A 17,520-nucleotide genomic window follows, 5' to 3' on the forward strand; every position below is an offset into this window, starting at 1 on the left:
CTCCAACTTTAGTATATAAAGCTTGGCTTGTTTCATTTAGTACCCATTTTGGAATCGCATGCAATAGCTACTACGCAGTGTTAACTAATAATTACCACCACAGTTTCAAATTATACAAAATCATACCATTAAGCAACCATAAAAGACACAATTTAAATGATAGAAGAGAGACCCCTCTCCAATTCATGTATTGTCTCGTAGGGTAAAGAAAAAAATGATTAATAATAAATCATGTATTGTCAATTTGCATTACTCACTTGTGAAACACTCACGCTTAAAGCAGTTGTTATCGCTCTGAGCCATTGCTGTATTTCCCTTTCCTACATTACCCACAACAAATATATAATATATTTATTTTTACATCATTATCTAGAAAAAGATTATATATATTTCTAGTTGCACTGAAAAATGTTTTCTCATAACTCATTTTCTACCAAATAAACCGGATCCAAATAAACATTCAACAAAAGAAATGCACCCACGAACATGCAAAGAATTTTAAAAGATGATCAAGAGGTCGCTTCATCCGACTAAATTACATAATTTGGAATGCAGGCGCTTCAGCTCCAAGACAGTGTTAGACAAGCTCCAGAATAATCTGATCAAGAGTAGTGTCAGTTTACAATCTAAAACTCGTCGCTTTCTTAATCAAAATTTGTAACAGTAGAGATCATTAAAATGTGTATAATAATTATTAATCTTGTCCACCACTCTTAGAAATTTCGACTCTTCTTCTACCATAGACATGAAACAAAGCTACCGATAGCCCCTCCCTCTCCCCCGTCCACCCCACCCTCTGCCTCTTCCTCTGCCCCTTGTAAAACCTCTTCCTCCGTATGATAGACCTTCAAATGCCCTATTAACAAGCTGATTTTGCATACCACCAGCTCCCCGACCCTTTTTTGATGCATTATTGCCTGAACCATTAGCAGCACTCGCAGGACGTTTCCTGTTGCAGTGAGAAAATAAAACAAAAAGTTAATATAGAAAGAAGGATGGATCTGTTTCCAATAAGCTTCATGTACATTTGGATGAATGAATGAATTTGTGAAAGGACTTGTTTAATTAAAAAAGTTGGTTATGAAGTTGAAAACAGCCCCTTTATGCAAATAATAACGTTGCAAAGCAGGTGCGTGTCCTATATCTGCCGCAGACAAACTTCCTACTTTAGCAAGAACAAGACTAGGTAAAGGCCTAGATTTAGTTACCAACACACAATTATGGGAAAATATTACCTTCAGCAATAGAATGGGGAGCTCTACTCTTATCCCATGACTAATCACTGTCTCAAAATATTTAGAAAATCTATGTGGTGGGTCTAGAGGGGAATGGGTTGGGGGTAAATAATGAAAATAGGCGGTTTCTTAACATACCCAGCAACAGTAGCAGTTGAAGGCGCAGAAGGCTTTACTGCTTCTTTCCAAGATAGATTGATTCTCTTATCTCCAATGAAAGAAGGTGATTTTGAATGCAATGGCTGCAATATTAAAAATTGTAGAAAAAAATCAGTTTGAGAACATGGGAATGTGCTAATAATCCATAGGAGTTTCATTCCCTCACCTGTGTCATTGCCAAAATGTTATTGCAGGTTCGCAGTCCAGTAGTAGTATTCTGCTTTTGAGTTTTCTGCAGATTACATAGATTGTGCATCAGATATATGCTAGGAGAATAGCTTGTCAAGAGAGTATACAAGATCTCCTGAGTGAACTCACAATGCTAGCCTTTGCTTCATCAGATTTTGCACTAGCCATTGATTTGTTGTGCTCAGCCATACCCTGTGTTAATTTCTTCATGGTGGCCCTAGCTAGCTCTTCGACGCTGCTTAGCCTGTCTCATTAACATAGCACAATTAGGAATGGAGAGATCAATTTTAACCATACTCAATGTTAAATAATAGAACACAGGCAGTCAATTTATCCTCCCCACTGGTTGATATTGCTATATAAGTTGGTAAGAAACAAATACATGTTTTAGTAATAACAGAAAAATGCTAAGCATAGAATTTATTAGGATTACATGCACCAACTGATTGTAGAACAGGTCGGGAAAGGGAACTCTATCAGATACCAATTCTAGTAAACTAATCCAAACCCCATTACAAACCCTAGGTGGGGCAAGTAGGTCCATCACATATAAAGGTGATATGAAATGTAAGAATAAATCAATTTTATCAAACAACTCATGACATGAAAAAACAAAAAATAAACTAGAAATAAAATAAAGTGGTCATTACAATGATTTCCAACATGATCATAGACGAGCCTTCAATCATGCAGAGACAAGAATTATGACAATTGATGATATCTTGATCTCGATCTTGGATATGAAATGATAGATTGTGATATCTTCCGTGGCGCAGCTCTTCTTAATTTGAAAATGACACTTCATCACAAATAAAACCCATTACAGATAATGAACTCTGGAACCTCCACTAAGAAAATTAGTGATCGGAGTGTCAACGAACAAGGACCTCTGGCATTGTCGCCAAGCAGCAAAAGAACTGGAATTCAAAGCACCACTGATTTACTCTCATCTTTTAACCATCAAAATTAGGTAGCCAAAAATTATAAAAGGGGGCCAGGATTCTCAATAATAGCTAGTACTGGGGTAGGTTTGCAGCTGGAAACCATGGAAACAGTACTAAACCAAACCCAGATCAGGTCTATGATCTTCTCCCAACCTAACACTAGTCCAATTAATGGTCACCCAGAACTGTCTCAGTAGAGGCATCTCAGGCCATGACACCAAACTAAAAATCCTCATTGCCATCCCTATATAGTCATCACTAAAACTGGTGTCAAGCACTAGGGCTTTTGAGACTTTCCCAAGTAAAATCACATAGGAGACCATCAAGTTGATGTTGCCCTTTCAGAGATTACTGCACATCCATGATGAAACAACATATGACACTGCGAAAATATACATCAGGGAAGGAAAACAATAATAGAAATTTTTTTGGCGATGGATGCATAGTGGGGCAAGGAGAATAAGGGATACAGGATCCAACAAAGGGATGAAGAAAGAAGTGAAGCAATAATAATGAAAATTGTAAATCTGGAAGTGGAATATAGAAAAAGGTGATTAATTCAATTCAAAGGCACCACAAAATCAAAGGAAGGCCATAAAAAATGTTTGTCATAACAGGAGGAAAACATGATAACTTTGATTTCATACCGACAAGATAGAGTTGAATGGCAAGAGAGGATCTTTTCAACTGAGCACACTGGTAGTCGGTAAAGAAGGCTTTTCTAGGTTGTAATGTACTACGAATCGCCAGTCCCACAGTTTTGACATCAACATCTTCCAAACTGAAAGCAAATGCTCCAATAGCCAAGAGAATTGACAAAATGCAGTAAATAAAGAGCAAGGTTACCATGCTGATGCAACCTTGTGTAAAGTCGGAGAAAACTATCCACCAATCAAAACTACATGACTTTTAATTTTGGGTCCACAGTCCACCCAAGGCTTATTTTCTTTTAGCAGATATGAGCCTCTGGTACTATCAACTCTCTCCTCCCAGACCATCGTGGCTTTACCTTCTTCCCCAGAGAAATAGCAATTGTGCAGCTAACAGTCTGACAAAGAAAACATCCATAATGCTCCTCCACCCTAAGTCAGCCCACCTTTTATATGTGTCCAAGTTCCAAATAATCAGTCAAATAAACAAATTATCGAAGTTAACTGAGTGGTAGTTTCAATACCCCGTATCAACAAAATGTCTCGACTAAAATCAGGAGTAGTTTCTAGAGTTGCAGAGATACAGGTCTGTTATTAAATCCCCTGAAGAAGACAGAAAGATGAGCATCAAAGAGACCACTTCTTTCCCCCCAGTTGTACTTGTACCTGAAATTCTGAACCTAATAAACCAGTTGATGAAAATTTATTGAGGATGATGAATATAGAAGCATCTTACTGGTTTCCACTATTTCACTCTTTGACAAGATGAATCAAATGAATTTAACTATAACAATTACAGGCATGCTCTCAATCTCAAACATCAAGTAGTGATCAGATGATTCAGATTTGTAGGTTTTCATACTCTATAGATAAATATGGACGTAGACCTTCCTTTGCAATAAACATGGTTTATTATTTCTACAGTCGCCAATTATTCCAACAACACGTAAGCTGAAATTGCACTAGTGGGTGTTTGGCTTCTGTTCTAGGGCATTAACAATCTATAAAACTCAATCACCACAAAACCACCTATGAAATGGAGTACCATATGGCGTATGTTGGTTCTGAGTTCTGATTCTGTAGGAGTTCCAAATCATGATAGTTGGCAGTCATGAAGTACAGAGCTTTTATATTATCTAAAAGCACATTTCAGTAAAACCATTCAAATCTAAGAGTTTATTATGCCAATTTGACCTTTTATACAGCCTGGAGAAGAAAACAAAAGGAAAAATGTAACATTATTAGGTGGTGCCTAAATAACATACGCATTTATGCAATTTAACCTATACACCATCTTTTCACTTTCTCTCTTCTTCTTATTTCCTTCATAAAGGAAACTTATTACTTATGGCTAATGCAACCCAAGGTGGGTTCCTAACTGTCCTGTGTTAATATGCATCACTGCTGAAATCGTAACATTTCCCTATTCTTGAGGACTAAGCCAGAAATTATTGCCAGTTCTTCTTTCCCCCCTTTTTTATTATTAACAATCAAGATTATGAATCACGTAGGCTTAGCATTAAGTCCATGGAAAATTATAGTGGAATATATACTTACAGAAATAGAGAAAATTTAGTAGAAAGAACATATTACCTCTCAGTGAAATCTTTGTAATACTCTGAGAAATCCTCCCCAAGCCTATCTGATGGTTGGCCAGTCACTATCTTGTAACCACATAAACTATTAGTGGCATTTGGAGCCTGTATGAATTAAAGAGCAAATAAGCATTCAGCAGAAGAAAAGAGAGTGAAATATGCTAATAGGATAGGTTTTTACAGTATTAATAACCTTGTGAGCCAAATGGTGAAATGTGTACAACAAGCACTCAACATAAGTAAAGTTCATCTCTTCTCCAGTTTTTCTCCGAGGCATGTACTTCTATGACAAAGAAGAAAAATCATGAGACAAAGAGAACCATAATATAAAAACCACTAGACAAAGGTTTCCTGCTTCTAGAAACCTTCAAATTCTTCCATTAATATAATTGCAAAACCTTAGACTCAGAATTCAGATTGAGAAGGAAACAAAAATGATATGAGACAGAGTTGAAGAGTTGAAGTACATACATGAATTCTAATGGTCGAGATTGACAACAGGAATATACCAAAAGGAAAAAAGTAAAATACAAAAGCACCTAACATATTATATGCTATTCTATTGATTAATATTTGTATGTTACTGTACAAAACAATAGCTTTAAGATCTGAATGACGGACGATCGGCATGTAAACTATATTGCAAACAAAATGTGTACCTTTAAGAGCTGAACAACAAGGGGGAGAATTTGTCGTGAGTCCTGTGGAATTGTGTAAGGTGAACTTTCTGCAAGGTTTTTGAGCAAGTCTACTTTGCGTTCTTCAGGAAGCTGAAAAGCAAAATCGTGGTTAGAAAAAGAAAAAAAATGCTAATAAATATTTTTTTAAAATTGACAAAGAAATCAATCTTTGAAACATAACTACTCTAGCTCCTTAGGGTCCTTAGGATAGAGGAACTCTTGAAATCTCTAGTAATTGGCCATTAGTAGTTTTTCAAAAGCTTCTGAAGGATAAATTTTTTGTTTTGTGAAATGAGAGTAAATCTCATAAATGTCAGATTCTTTGTATTGTTCTTTAACACCTATAAACAACTTTCATATCAAAATTCATTAGGTTTTTCAGTCATCTTAAAATATCAGTTATATTGTATTTCGTATGCATGCGTGTGCATCATCATACTGCACAGTCTGCGCCAGTCCCATTAATCTGGTATGCTAGGACGGTTGGGCAGGAGACAGATCTAACTTCTGGATTTATTTACATTAAATATTGACAAACACACGGGTCAGTTTTAGTTAGGACGGGTGTGTGCATAACAGTTCCTCCAAACTGATAGCTATATTACCTAGGTGGCATAAAACAACCAATCAAGTAAAGAAAACGATATAATGATCCATCCTAAATTTCTATAATAAAAATAGTACTATGGAAAGTAACTGAATTCTCATATCAAACCACCACTCTAGACATAATGTGATATCTGAATTCTACACAACTCCGTCCTATATTGTAGATGTTGAGCTTAACCAAAATATTTATATTAACTTGGTGTGGGATGGGTTGTGGGGAGGGGGGAGAAAAAGAAGTTAAGAGATTGTTATGGAAAATTCAAAATCGAACTCATTGTTCTATTATTAAATTTAATCTTCTAGTTCTCCAAATTTCCAGTCACCATACATTTCAAGACAGCCTATAGCCTCAAGCTTTCTAAGATATTTGTATCATCAAAATAAAGTGTTTTTCTTCTTCAGAAGCCGATGATGCATGCAAATGTTTGCTTCCAGCCTTCAACCACTCTGAGCCACACATTAGTGACAATGAGTGTATCATATGTATTTATGTCTGATGATTGATCTCAGTTATATGTTGAAAAAAAAAAAAAAAAACTAAGTTATACGATCTGCACAAGTAGAATAAAGCTGATTACAATTTAACTGCAACGTTGAACATATATTAAACCAATACCTATTTCAAATAGGGTGCCTACATAAAATACAAAAAGTAGTCATATGAAGAAAAGTTAAACAAATCTGCTTATTTTACTCCAATGAAAAACAGGGCAGCCAACATACATCAAGCAATTAAGCAATTTTGACAAATTCAAGTCAGCTGGGGCCATAGGGGGGAACTTGACTGTATTCTGCATACCAAGGACCATGCTGCAAAAATATGCCCAAAATTGGGTGGAATCTGATAGAATGTGGACTCGATTTGAAGGCTTTGGAAAATTAAGTTCAGAAATATGCGATTCATCATGCATCCATATGATGTAATACATATAAATTCCATCAAATATGTATGTGCAAAGGCTTAATGAGGTCAACAACGTAATACTGTTAAATTGCCCACTTACAAAAATCCGTAGGAAGTTGGTGTCTGTCATAAGTGAAGCACGGGTACTTCAGTCTTTAGATTCTTCATTTAGAATAAAATATATACACAAGGTATCAGGGTAGGGTTGGGGTTCATCTATACATACTATCTTGTGGGTAACCCTGTAAAGTTTGTGCATACACCTCAAATAAGAACTTTAAAATCAAGAGCATTGCCATTACACTAAGGTCAACTGAAAAGCCTTGTGCCATGTTATAAAGCATGATCAATTTCTATTGATTCATGCTACAATAAGCAAGGACAACAAAGTTAAAGAAATTTAAGAGAGAACAAGGAGCATATCCAACTTAAAAGACAGCTATTGAAGTGCATCAACAAGAAAAGCATGTCCTCAAAGAAGGCAAATGGTGAAAGATTTCAAAATATTAAAAAGAAAGGTTAAACTTACAATTTGATATGGTAGGTGCGATATTACCTTATCAAAAACAGGCAAAATGTGCTTGTTCAAATAGATGATAAACTTGCTATTGGATGCACCCCGCTGCAACCAAAACAGGGGTTCAGTTGAACAGAAAAACATACTATTTATTAGAAAGGTAGAAGCCAACATTAGTCATAGAAGATACCACAAAAAAAGGAAGAGCCATGTACAGGCAAGATATTAATCTATCAATGTGGTCCCCATCTGAAACCTGCATCCCCAAAAAAAAATTATAACCAATGATGTTGTAATGTAGGAATCACATCATCATAAAGCAATAGTAATCATTAAGATTACACTTGAAATTAAAGAACATTAGGGAAAAGAGAGACAACAGACACTGCCGCCCAGACCAATGCTTAATTATAAGCAGAAAGGGGAATAGATACTCAACCCTTTTGATTAAGGGAGGTGACCTGGAGACTTACTCTTTGATAAACTAATAAAGTGAACCAAAAGGGATGCAACCCATATAAGAGCTCAAGAAACCCACCACCTAATCTACTACACAACTATATGCGTAAAATGTCTCAAGAGAGAACACCTAAAAAAACAACTGCGGAGGAAGAAAGTCCCATTGAAAGCACAAAAGACAGATTTCAAAAAGAAAAAGACAATAGACTTCATGAACAGGTGACTCCACCCTTTGAATGTGTGACTGTTCCTCTACTTCCAAATGCACCAGAGGAGACAATGAGAGACTGTCCTAATTTTCATCTACTCTGAGAAAATACTATCATTCCAGCCCACAGTCACCAGACAGAGCTAGGTATCACCCAATACACTCCCAAGAATTATAAAATAAGGGAAACAGCACTAGGCAACATTTAACGCAACAACAGTGATTATCGGTCTTCTCCACCTTCCTGCACATACAACACTGATTCAAAGCCGTACTCACAAAATTATCAATGTCAAGATCTTCCCTGAAAGTGATTAGAATCCCCACACAGAGACGCACAAATTAACTTAGGAATTAGCAATTATAGTAAAAATGCACCATACACAAAGAAAATAGTTTATATTGACAAGTGTAATTCTCTATGCCAAGAATGTGAGCATATTCTCAAACGTTAGTAAGAACAGATTTAGTTTGCAAGGAGTCATTTTCAAAGATAAAACAACTGATTTCCTAGACAAAATGAAAGAAATACTCACATTGAACTGTGCATTTAGATCAGCTTGCCCTTCAATAATTTCAATGAGCTCTTGCACACGCTCTGGAGGAGCTTTCTCTCCAAATATATTCAAACTTTTTAAGAAGTCCATAAACATTTTAAATTCAGCTCCCGTCACATCTTGCAAACTCTGCAATAGTTAACTCAATCAAATTGCTTTCATCTTCAGAAAGAAAAACATCATCATCATAGCAATCACAACTATTTACTATGCATTAAAAATCAAAGGAGAATAACAAACCAATACGGTTACAAAGATGACGAGATATACTAGAGTAAACAAGAAACATATAGCCAGGAAAAGAAAATTGTGAACATACTTTTTTTATCAAATTAGTTATATGCCTTTCCATTTCCTCCTGAGGTTTCAAGAGCTCAGCTTTAAGAGGAAAAACCTGCAAATGAAATTACTTAATCCTCACTTATGTTTAAGAGAAAAATGCTGACACTCACACGGCATTACATCATTAGTTGTACTTGTCTCACCTTATCTTTAATAAAGATTAGGGTCCTCTCACGAAGATTTTCATCCGTGCCCGGTTCATCAACGCTCTCAATGTGCTTAAATAGGGCTGTCAAAGAAGCTGCATGAACAAAGCCATTAACCTTATTTCTGATAAATAGTTGTTACTCCAAGCAGCAGTCCAAAACATAAATTAAAATTAACATTAAAATGAGAAAAGATACACACGTTGAAAGTTTATTGATGAGAATTGTGCAGTGCAATACAACTGACACATATAAATTTTTGATAAGTAACCCACATATATTATTTTTTGATAAGTAACCGACATGTATTAATTTTTTTTTTATAGGTAAATTAACACTCGCACAAACCCACAAATGCCCACCTAGGAAGCACAAATACTTCTACAAGAGTGACATACCCATAACGTGTCTGTATCAGATACCGATACTCCTCAGTTACTCACGGATATGTCTCCAATACTTCCTAGATGTACCCAAAATTTTAATATATAATTTTTTTTATTTCTAACACATATCCGATACTTCTTAAATACTTCTAAAACACATATTTAACAAAATTTGAATATTAAGATGTAACTTTTCCAACAATAATATCATAGTATAATTGTTAAGAAAAAATTAATATTTATTCAAAAAAGAAGTATTGAGATATATATCATGATTTAGTCAAAAATTTATTTATACAATATAACTCTCAACTTTGATTTTATTTGTTAATCATAAAATTTTATAAAGAAATATTAATAACAGGGTTAATTACACTCACACCTCCTGAGGTTTTCCCTATTGACAACCAGATGAAAGTTGGTATCATTTTTTACAATGACACCCTTGGACAGAATTTGGATCCAAACAGGCCCCTAAAAGGTGAAAAAAATAAATTAAAAAAAATAAAAAATAAAAAAAGATGATATTACCCTTCAATATTTAATTTATTTTAATAATAAAAATAATAAATATATCTCAAATTGTAAAATGACAACTTTGTCCACACTTATTAGGGTTTTCATAAGCTTCTAGCCAGACATGCACACCTTCTCTTTCTCTCTCTCTCTCTCTCTGCCACCACCATCTTTCATCAACCACGGCTGCCACCACCATCTCTCCTCAACTACCACCACCTCTCTCTCTTCAACCATGATCACCGCCACAGCCACCATCTCGTTGGATTGCTCCACCTCTTACCACCATTACTCATCAACACCACTGTCCACAACTAGGGCTACAACCACCCCCAATTATGCTTCTCCCTCTCTTGCACAAATACACATATATAGATATGTATACAAAGACAATTGAAATCGCTTGTTCCCTCTTTTGCACAGACGCGCACACACACATATATAGATATGTATACAAAGACAATTGAAATCGCTTGTTCCCTCTCTTGCACAGACGCGCACACACACATATATAGATATGTATACAAAGACAATTGAAATCGCTTCTTCCCTCTCTTGCACAGACACACACACACACATATATAGATATATATACAGAGACAATTGAAATTGCTTCTTCCCACACACACATATCCATACATATATAGATACACGTGTCTTCCCTCTCTTGCACACACACGTATAGATACATATACACATACACATACGTACACGCATAACCACACCCACATCACCCCCAAATTGCACAGAAGTTGGGGTTTTGTAATTTATCCATCAAAACAAACACAAATAATTGAAATCGCCACCACCGCAACCACATCTCTAAACGCAAACGAGCCGCCACCACTGCCGACGATGATGACAACTCAACCTTCCTCAAGCCGCCGCCGCCACCACTCAAAGCCCTAAATGGCGGCGTCGACCTCTCCCTCATCAAAGCTGTCGACAAATCCCAAAACGCCGTCGATTCTTGATCTCTTCCACCATGACACCATTGAAGTTGTCGGATTGCTCCACCTCTTACAAACACTCCCAATCACGACCACCACTACTCATCACCACTGCCATGGAGTATATCTTCAACCTTGAAGATGATGATGGGAGGTTTGAGTTGTGTACTTATTTTGGTGGGTTGTGTATTTAATGGTGGGTGGTGGTTGTGGGGTGAAGATTGCGGTGAGAGAGAGAGAGAGAGAAGGAAAGAAAGAAAGGGAGGGAGGAGGTTAGGGGATTGGGTGTTGCAGTATACCGGAGGAGGGCGTCAAATATGGGTTTGGGGAATGCGGCAGCAAATGAGGCTATGATGCAAGAGGGAAGGATGAAGGTAAATTGACTATTTAAAAGGGTCGTTTGGTCCAATAAAATGAATTGTAAAAATTAAAAAAGTAATTTCATTATTAGAATAGGTCAATTAACAAGTCAAAGAGTAATAATTTCAATTCACCACATTTGGGGTGTCTATGTTAACTTTATTAAACCTGAGGGGGGGTGTGTGTGTGTGTTTAAATGGACTAACTTTCATCTGGTTGTCAATAGGGCAAACCTCAGGGGGTGTAAGTGTAATTAACCCTAATAACAATATATATAACATAAACAATTATTATTTAATTTTTTCATAGATACACACATATTGATTTTTATGCAAATCTACATTTATAAATATTTATATATATAGTTATATACTGTCGTGTCCTGATGTATCCGTATCCTATATTTTAAGATTTTTTTTGTATCGCCATATCAGATCGTATCGTGTCCATATTCCGTACGGGTGGCAATATTTGACACAACACACTAACATGACACGAGATAAGAGGGTTTGAGTTTGAACTAATCGTGTTCATGTCATAATCGTGTCGACACGGATTGACCCATTAACTAAATGTATCATATTCGTGTTTGACCCTACCAACACAATTATGACCCGATTAACTAAACGAGTCAGATAAACGTATCGTGTTCATGTAAAAAATGACCTATTTAGCTAAACGTGTAGAATAAATGTGTCACAGTTGTGTAAAAAATGACTTTAACGTGTTTTTTTGTGTCATTTCGTGTCGTGTCATGTCCTGACCCATTTATTAAACGGGTTACGCGTTTCGTGTCGTGTTACATGTATAATAATCGTGTCATGTTCGTGTCAACTCTAATTGTGTTCGTGTCATAATCGTGTTGACACGAACACAACCCGTCAACACGAATTACCACCCCTAATATTCCGTGTCTATATTCATGCTTCATAGATGCCCACTATAGGGCTCAAACCCCTCACCTCTCCAAATTGACATTTATTAATTTTGAAGAACATGGAAAATAAAAATCAATGACATCTCAATATTCTGGTGAATAGATTTACTTATCAATACAGAAAATAATAAATCCATGAAATCCAATTATATTCAAATCCATTGAGCATATGTTACATGGACTCTTCAAAATTAGTTGAAGTACTGGTGTCAGACACACTATACTCACACGTATAGATGCAAGGTTGGGAGTTCAGGTGTGGTTTGCAACGCGAGTCTCCATATAGATGCAAGGTTGGGAGGTCAAGCTGGTTGGCTACTTGTAAGAGTGGACAAAACAAAACTGAAGAAAGGCTAATAAGATTGGGCAGGGAACAACAAAATCTGAGCGTAATCCGAATCATTTATATAAAGTTTAGTAAGATTTGCGTTAAACCCTCCCTGGAGTGTTATCTGGGGTTAGAATGCTCCAGCTATCTGTGTTGATAGCAGTTAATGGCCTTGTCCAGTATCTCAGGTTCTCCTCCTACAGTCATCTACTCTTTAATTGGAGATAAAATATAGCAAGTAAAAGAAAGAAAAAGGGTTGGAACACAGCTCCTTTGGCCTTGATGTGCAGTATTTAAGGAATACTTTAGAGGATTTGTAGGTATTTTGGGAGGGGAAGAGAAATATATTCATATTGTTAGAGATTTACTTTAAGGGGATTCTTTTATAGTTGGGTGGCATAAAGGGTTATTCCTAATTAAATTATTTTTTTTCTTTTTGAAAAGTAGTTAAGACTCTAAAACACTTATTTTTTGCTTTTTGAAGAGTAGTGACTCTAAAACAATGTACAGGACACCTTTTGGTATACCTTATGCGCACGTGGACTGTACCCTCTTTGGTAATCTTCAATGGTTCTATAATTATCCAAAATATATGTGTGTGTGTGTGTGTGTGTGTGTGTTTTGACCTATTGGAATCTATTTTCAATGCTTAACTAAAATACACCCAGATATATCACATTGATCTGAAGAAGGAAATTACCTTTCACATCCTGCCTCAATAAGGACAGAAGAGCTTTATGCACGGCATCACGCTCCACATTTTCTTCTAGATCAAAAAGAAAACTAAAGATCAAGTTTGTGTTGTAAAAAAGTACACAACATTTTTTTTTTTTTTAAGTCTAGGATTCAATAAAAGCACCACTTGAACAGCTTAATTTACCGGCTGTAAGGAGTTGTGCAAGAATGTCTACAATTTTAGAAAGATGCTCCGGAGTATCCTTGCAAAAAAGAGGGAGTCCACGAATTGCCTGTACCCTGACCTGTAACAGAATTTTAGAGCTTAACTTCCAAGGAAAAAATAATATTTAAAAACGTAGTAATAAAGTATATATCTAAAACCACCTAATGTAGCAATAAATACAGGAATAAGTTCATTTATGATTCATGGATTTATCAAGATAATCATACAGTGAACTTCATGCACCATTCACATCAAAAATCATAAAGAGAAGGGAACATCAAATCAAGAAAGAAAACCAAAACTGATAGCATGCTTCAATATGATAACTTAGTGAATGGCACCGAACATCCGAGAGATTTTAACTTTGAAAAAAATACTATAAATTCTGACAATAATCACTATATGTGTGCTTATGAGCTGGGTTTGTTCTACTTTTCAAATAAATTTTACAATAGTTCTATTACAATGTTTTGTATTTCAATCACACTAAGCAAACACAGTATATGTATACTTCTCAGAGAGAGATGAATCTTTTAATAGGACAAAATGTCAAAATCCAAGAATTTTTTATAAATCAAGTATTGAAGCACATTCACATGGTTCTTCATCTTCTCAATCCATTGAGAACACTTTATCTTAGAATGTGTATGTATGCACATAAGTGCAGGTTTTACATATTGTTGTTGCAACCTATGCACAACTTAGTGCAATAATCCATCCACCTGTGTCCTTGCACAAACACAAGGGTTCTTCTACACATTTGTTCCAACCTACATGCCCCACTTAAACCACAAGTGGATGGAATGCTTTTTGCTGTTCATCTACCTTTTTGTGGGTAAGAGAATATCCATTGATGTTTTAACTCCTTAAAACCCTTTTCTTTGTAGTTGCAAAATATTTAACCAAACCAAAAAAAAATTTAAAAAATCTAATTCGAAACTCAATTACCCAAAAAATAAATAAATAAGAGAAATGCATATGCATCTTCCAATCATAAATAAACTATACAGTGAGCGACTTCCAATCTTTCGTACTTTCATATTCAACATTCTCGCACTCCTGCTCCCCAATTTGGGCAGTCAGATTTCAGTCATAGCTATCGATACTGATAATGAGGAGCCTCGGAGGACTCAGTATCAGCAATATGAATTGACTACGTATGGTATGGTACAAAAATTCAAATAAAAAGCAAATAGGAATAGCAATAGACAACAATACAAGGCATATTGCAACATCATTGCAAAAAAAAAAGAGAGAGAGAGAGAGTGGGGGAAGGGGGGAAGAATCATATAACCGCTCTTTTTTCATATTGCTTAAAATCCAGTTTCCAGTTGTAACTTTTAATGAATGCCAGGGCATAAATCCTAAACGAAAAATGAAATCCATAAGACAAAGATGCGAGAACGATAATTGGGTAAACCAAAACAATTTTTATAGAGAAATTCAAAACATAGATCTCCAAGTCAATATGAATCATGAACCATAAAGCCCATAAACTAAAGACTGAATGGTTGAAATCCATTTCATTTGGAAATCCCAATTACCAAAATTCTATATCAGGCTCATAGAATCCTTTTTCTTTCCTGTCAAATCCTACATTCCAAACAGTATAAATAGCCCAACAAATACCGCTTAAAATCTTAAACTTCACAAGAACCGCCTTTCAATAAACTTCAATCAACAATCCAACAGAACCAATCGATTAACCAACTCACAAAACTGTGTACCTTCTTCAAAAACTAGAAGAAATGGTATATTAATTGCTAATTATCTATTAAGCACACACATATATACTCTCTAATTAATGTGTATATATAAAATCACTGACCCCGAGCTCCTCTGCTTCGCACAAATCGAGATGTGAATCAACTGCTGAGTCTGAAAGTCCCGGGAAGAACTTGAAGAACCTGGGAATGAGCTGCGCAGCTAACTGCCTGGCCTTAATGCTCTTACTTTTGGCCGCCTGGATAATTTTGTCGTAGTCGTCAACATGCTGCAAGATATCAACTTTCAGATTAGCAAAGCACACCATCACAGTTCAAAAAACACACAGGTATGAATCAAGATAAGCAAAAGAAAACCCTAGAAATACAAAACAGAAGACTATAAAATTTGGAGAAGATACAGACCTGGGACTTGTCTTTGGCTTCGTTGAGTCGTTCGCCGTACTCGTAGAGGTTCTCGATGTCTTTGGAGTCGTCAAAGACGTCAGTCATTGCTAATTGAATCTGAGGAGCAGAATCGGCTGGTACAGATTCACTGGTTCGTGTAATCTGTGTATATATAAAATTATAAATGCATAAATATATGTATGTGTGTGTGTGACTGTGTGTATAAAGATCGATTTTTGGGTATTGAATAGTACTCCTGAGGGTTACAAAATGAACCTCTGTCGTCCTTTTATTTGTGTCCGGGGAACCTGATAGGTCACACCGGAGAGTTCATGGAAACTTAAATAAAGAATAATTACAAAAAAAAAAAAAAAGATAATGATTTCTCCTTAACTTGGGGATTAGGAAAATAAAACAAATATTTACACAAATTTATTTTTATTGTGTTGTCAAGTATATTTAGACGTTTCTGTGAGTTTGCTTTACCATTTAAAAATATATATATAAATCAATTTTGAAAAAACTAGCATCAATTTGATATTTTTAAACATAACAAAATTTTACTGCTTGATATAAATTTTGCATATAACAAAGCATTTTTTATCAAAAATTAAGTATATGACAATGTTAGATTTGTAAATTTGCTCATTTTTCTTTAAAATCATGTATATATAAAATTAAATTAAAAAAAAAAAAAATCTACCTCTCAAGAGGTCTAAAATTAGAATTTATATGGATTGATTTTGAGACCACTGCTGAAAAGCATAAATATTTAAGAGTAATGAATAAAGCTTTATAATTAAAGTTGAAAAATTTTTGCATAAACTTTCAACTAATTTTTTTCCAATGTCAAAATCAAAATGTTAACTTCCAAACGTAAGGTTATATAATCATTTAGATTCAGTGCAAGTATCAAATTTGAGAAATGAAAATTCATCTTCAAGTTCAATTTGCCTTCAAACTTGGCTTAGTTTCATACATAAATTCAAGTTATAAATAGGAAAGTAAAGGGCTCTCTCTCTATATAGAGATCGATCAACTATCGAGGCTTTTTTTAATTATCTTTAATATATATAAAATGCCTGAAAATCAATTAGAAATTTTATATGTATTTAGGAGAAACATTCTAATTATAGGATCCAATGCGCTTATTACTAGTCAAACTGGAATACAGTAGACAAGTCCCCTCCTGGCCCATTCTTTTTTTGGTTGTGAGCCGCCCCCTAAAATAGTATCACTAATCCCTTGTGATTCATTAGTTGATCAATAATATTTTATATTCCTATATTAAAGTAATTTAGATATAGGAAGTATTTTAACACACAACATTTCAAGAGTCCGCTACAGACAGCAAAAATTATTCTATCACGTCTCAAGTAGTAGGGAATGAAACTTGAGTTTGAACAATTTATTTGATTACTTTAAAAAACAAAATTAAATAAAAGATATGGAACATCTCAAACTTCTCAAATGTGTGTAACATTTGTGTGAAAATTTCAGTGACATCTCAGTCTGTGAATCTGGGGACAAATTTCAGAAATAAACATTGTGCCAAACCCAGAATTTTCCGAGTCTGAGCATGCCTCGCTGTAGAACAAAAATTGATATTACTTCACATATCACCTGGTAAAAATAGCAAGAGCATGCAAGTCCATATGAATACACATGAAAAAACAGGTATTGATGGCAGCTTGAATTATTATGCCACTGAAAGAAAGACCTGCTATATGCACCATTCAGTTTTGGCACACCAAAATTCCATTTTAACCATTTCTTATTAGTTATGATCCAATCTCCAAGATGGATAATAGTTTTGCCTCCTAAACTACGACGACAA

The 17,520-nt window shown here is 35.2% G+C and overlaps 1 protein-coding gene across 5 annotated transcripts; it reads right to left on the reverse strand.

The window, feature by feature from the left end:
* Positions 1-473: 473 nt before the first annotated feature.
* LOC132315735 (apoptosis inhibitor 5-like protein API5) lies at positions 474-15,996 on the reverse strand. 5 transcript variants are annotated; one of them, XM_059814125.1, is made up of 17 exons: positions 15,960-15,996; positions 15,702-15,845; positions 15,401-15,565; positions 13,552-13,651; positions 13,372-13,437; positions 9,192-9,289; positions 9,026-9,100; positions 8,686-8,835; positions 7,673-7,738; positions 7,495-7,587; positions 5,432-5,542; positions 4,966-5,055; positions 4,771-4,877; positions 1,713-1,827; positions 1,561-1,626; positions 1,374-1,477; positions 474-949 (listed from the first exon to the last, which is right to left on the reverse strand). In XM_059814125.1, exons 2-17 carry the CDS (start codon positions 15,786-15,788, stop codon positions 757-759), a joined length of 1,686 nt encoding a protein of 561 aa, XP_059670108.1. In that variant the 5' UTR covers positions 15,789-15,845; positions 15,960-15,996; the 3' UTR covers positions 474-756. The 5 variants fall into 5 exon arrangements, 4 of the variants coding, with proteins under 4 accessions (XP_059670108.1, XP_059670102.1, XP_059670117.1 ...); XM_059814119.1 differs by having other exon boundaries at positions 15,938-15,996; XM_059814134.1 differs by lacking the exon at positions 15,960-15,996 and having other exon boundaries at positions 13,372-13,434; positions 15,702-15,952.
* Positions 15,997-17,520: the final 1,524 nt, after the last annotated feature.

This window comes from Cornus florida, unplaced genomic scaffold (genome assembly GCF_030987335.1).
Source record: "Cornus florida cultivar Cherokee Brave unplaced genomic scaffold, ASM3098733v1 CherokeeBrave_3.0.0_Hap2_Chr01, whole genome shotgun sequence".
In the NCBI taxonomy this organism is placed as follows: domain Eukaryota; kingdom Viridiplantae; phylum Streptophyta; class Magnoliopsida; order Cornales; family Cornaceae; genus Cornus; species Cornus florida.

Excerpts from the sequence above, each read along its gene's own strand:
- LOC132315735 (XM_059814125.1), bottom strand. The coding sequence starts at position 15,788 with ATGACTGACGTCTTTGACGACTCCAAAGACATCGAGAACCTCTACGAG. Across the intron at positions 7,588-7,672 it reads TGGCTCTTCCTTTTTTTGTG|CGGGGTGCATCCAATAGCAA; the intron begins GTATCTTCTATG and ends TTTTGGTTGCAG. Across the intron at positions 950-1,373 it reads TCAACTGCTACTGTTGCTGG|GAAACGTCCTGCGAGTGCTG; the intron begins GTATGTTAAGAA and ends TCACTGCAACAG.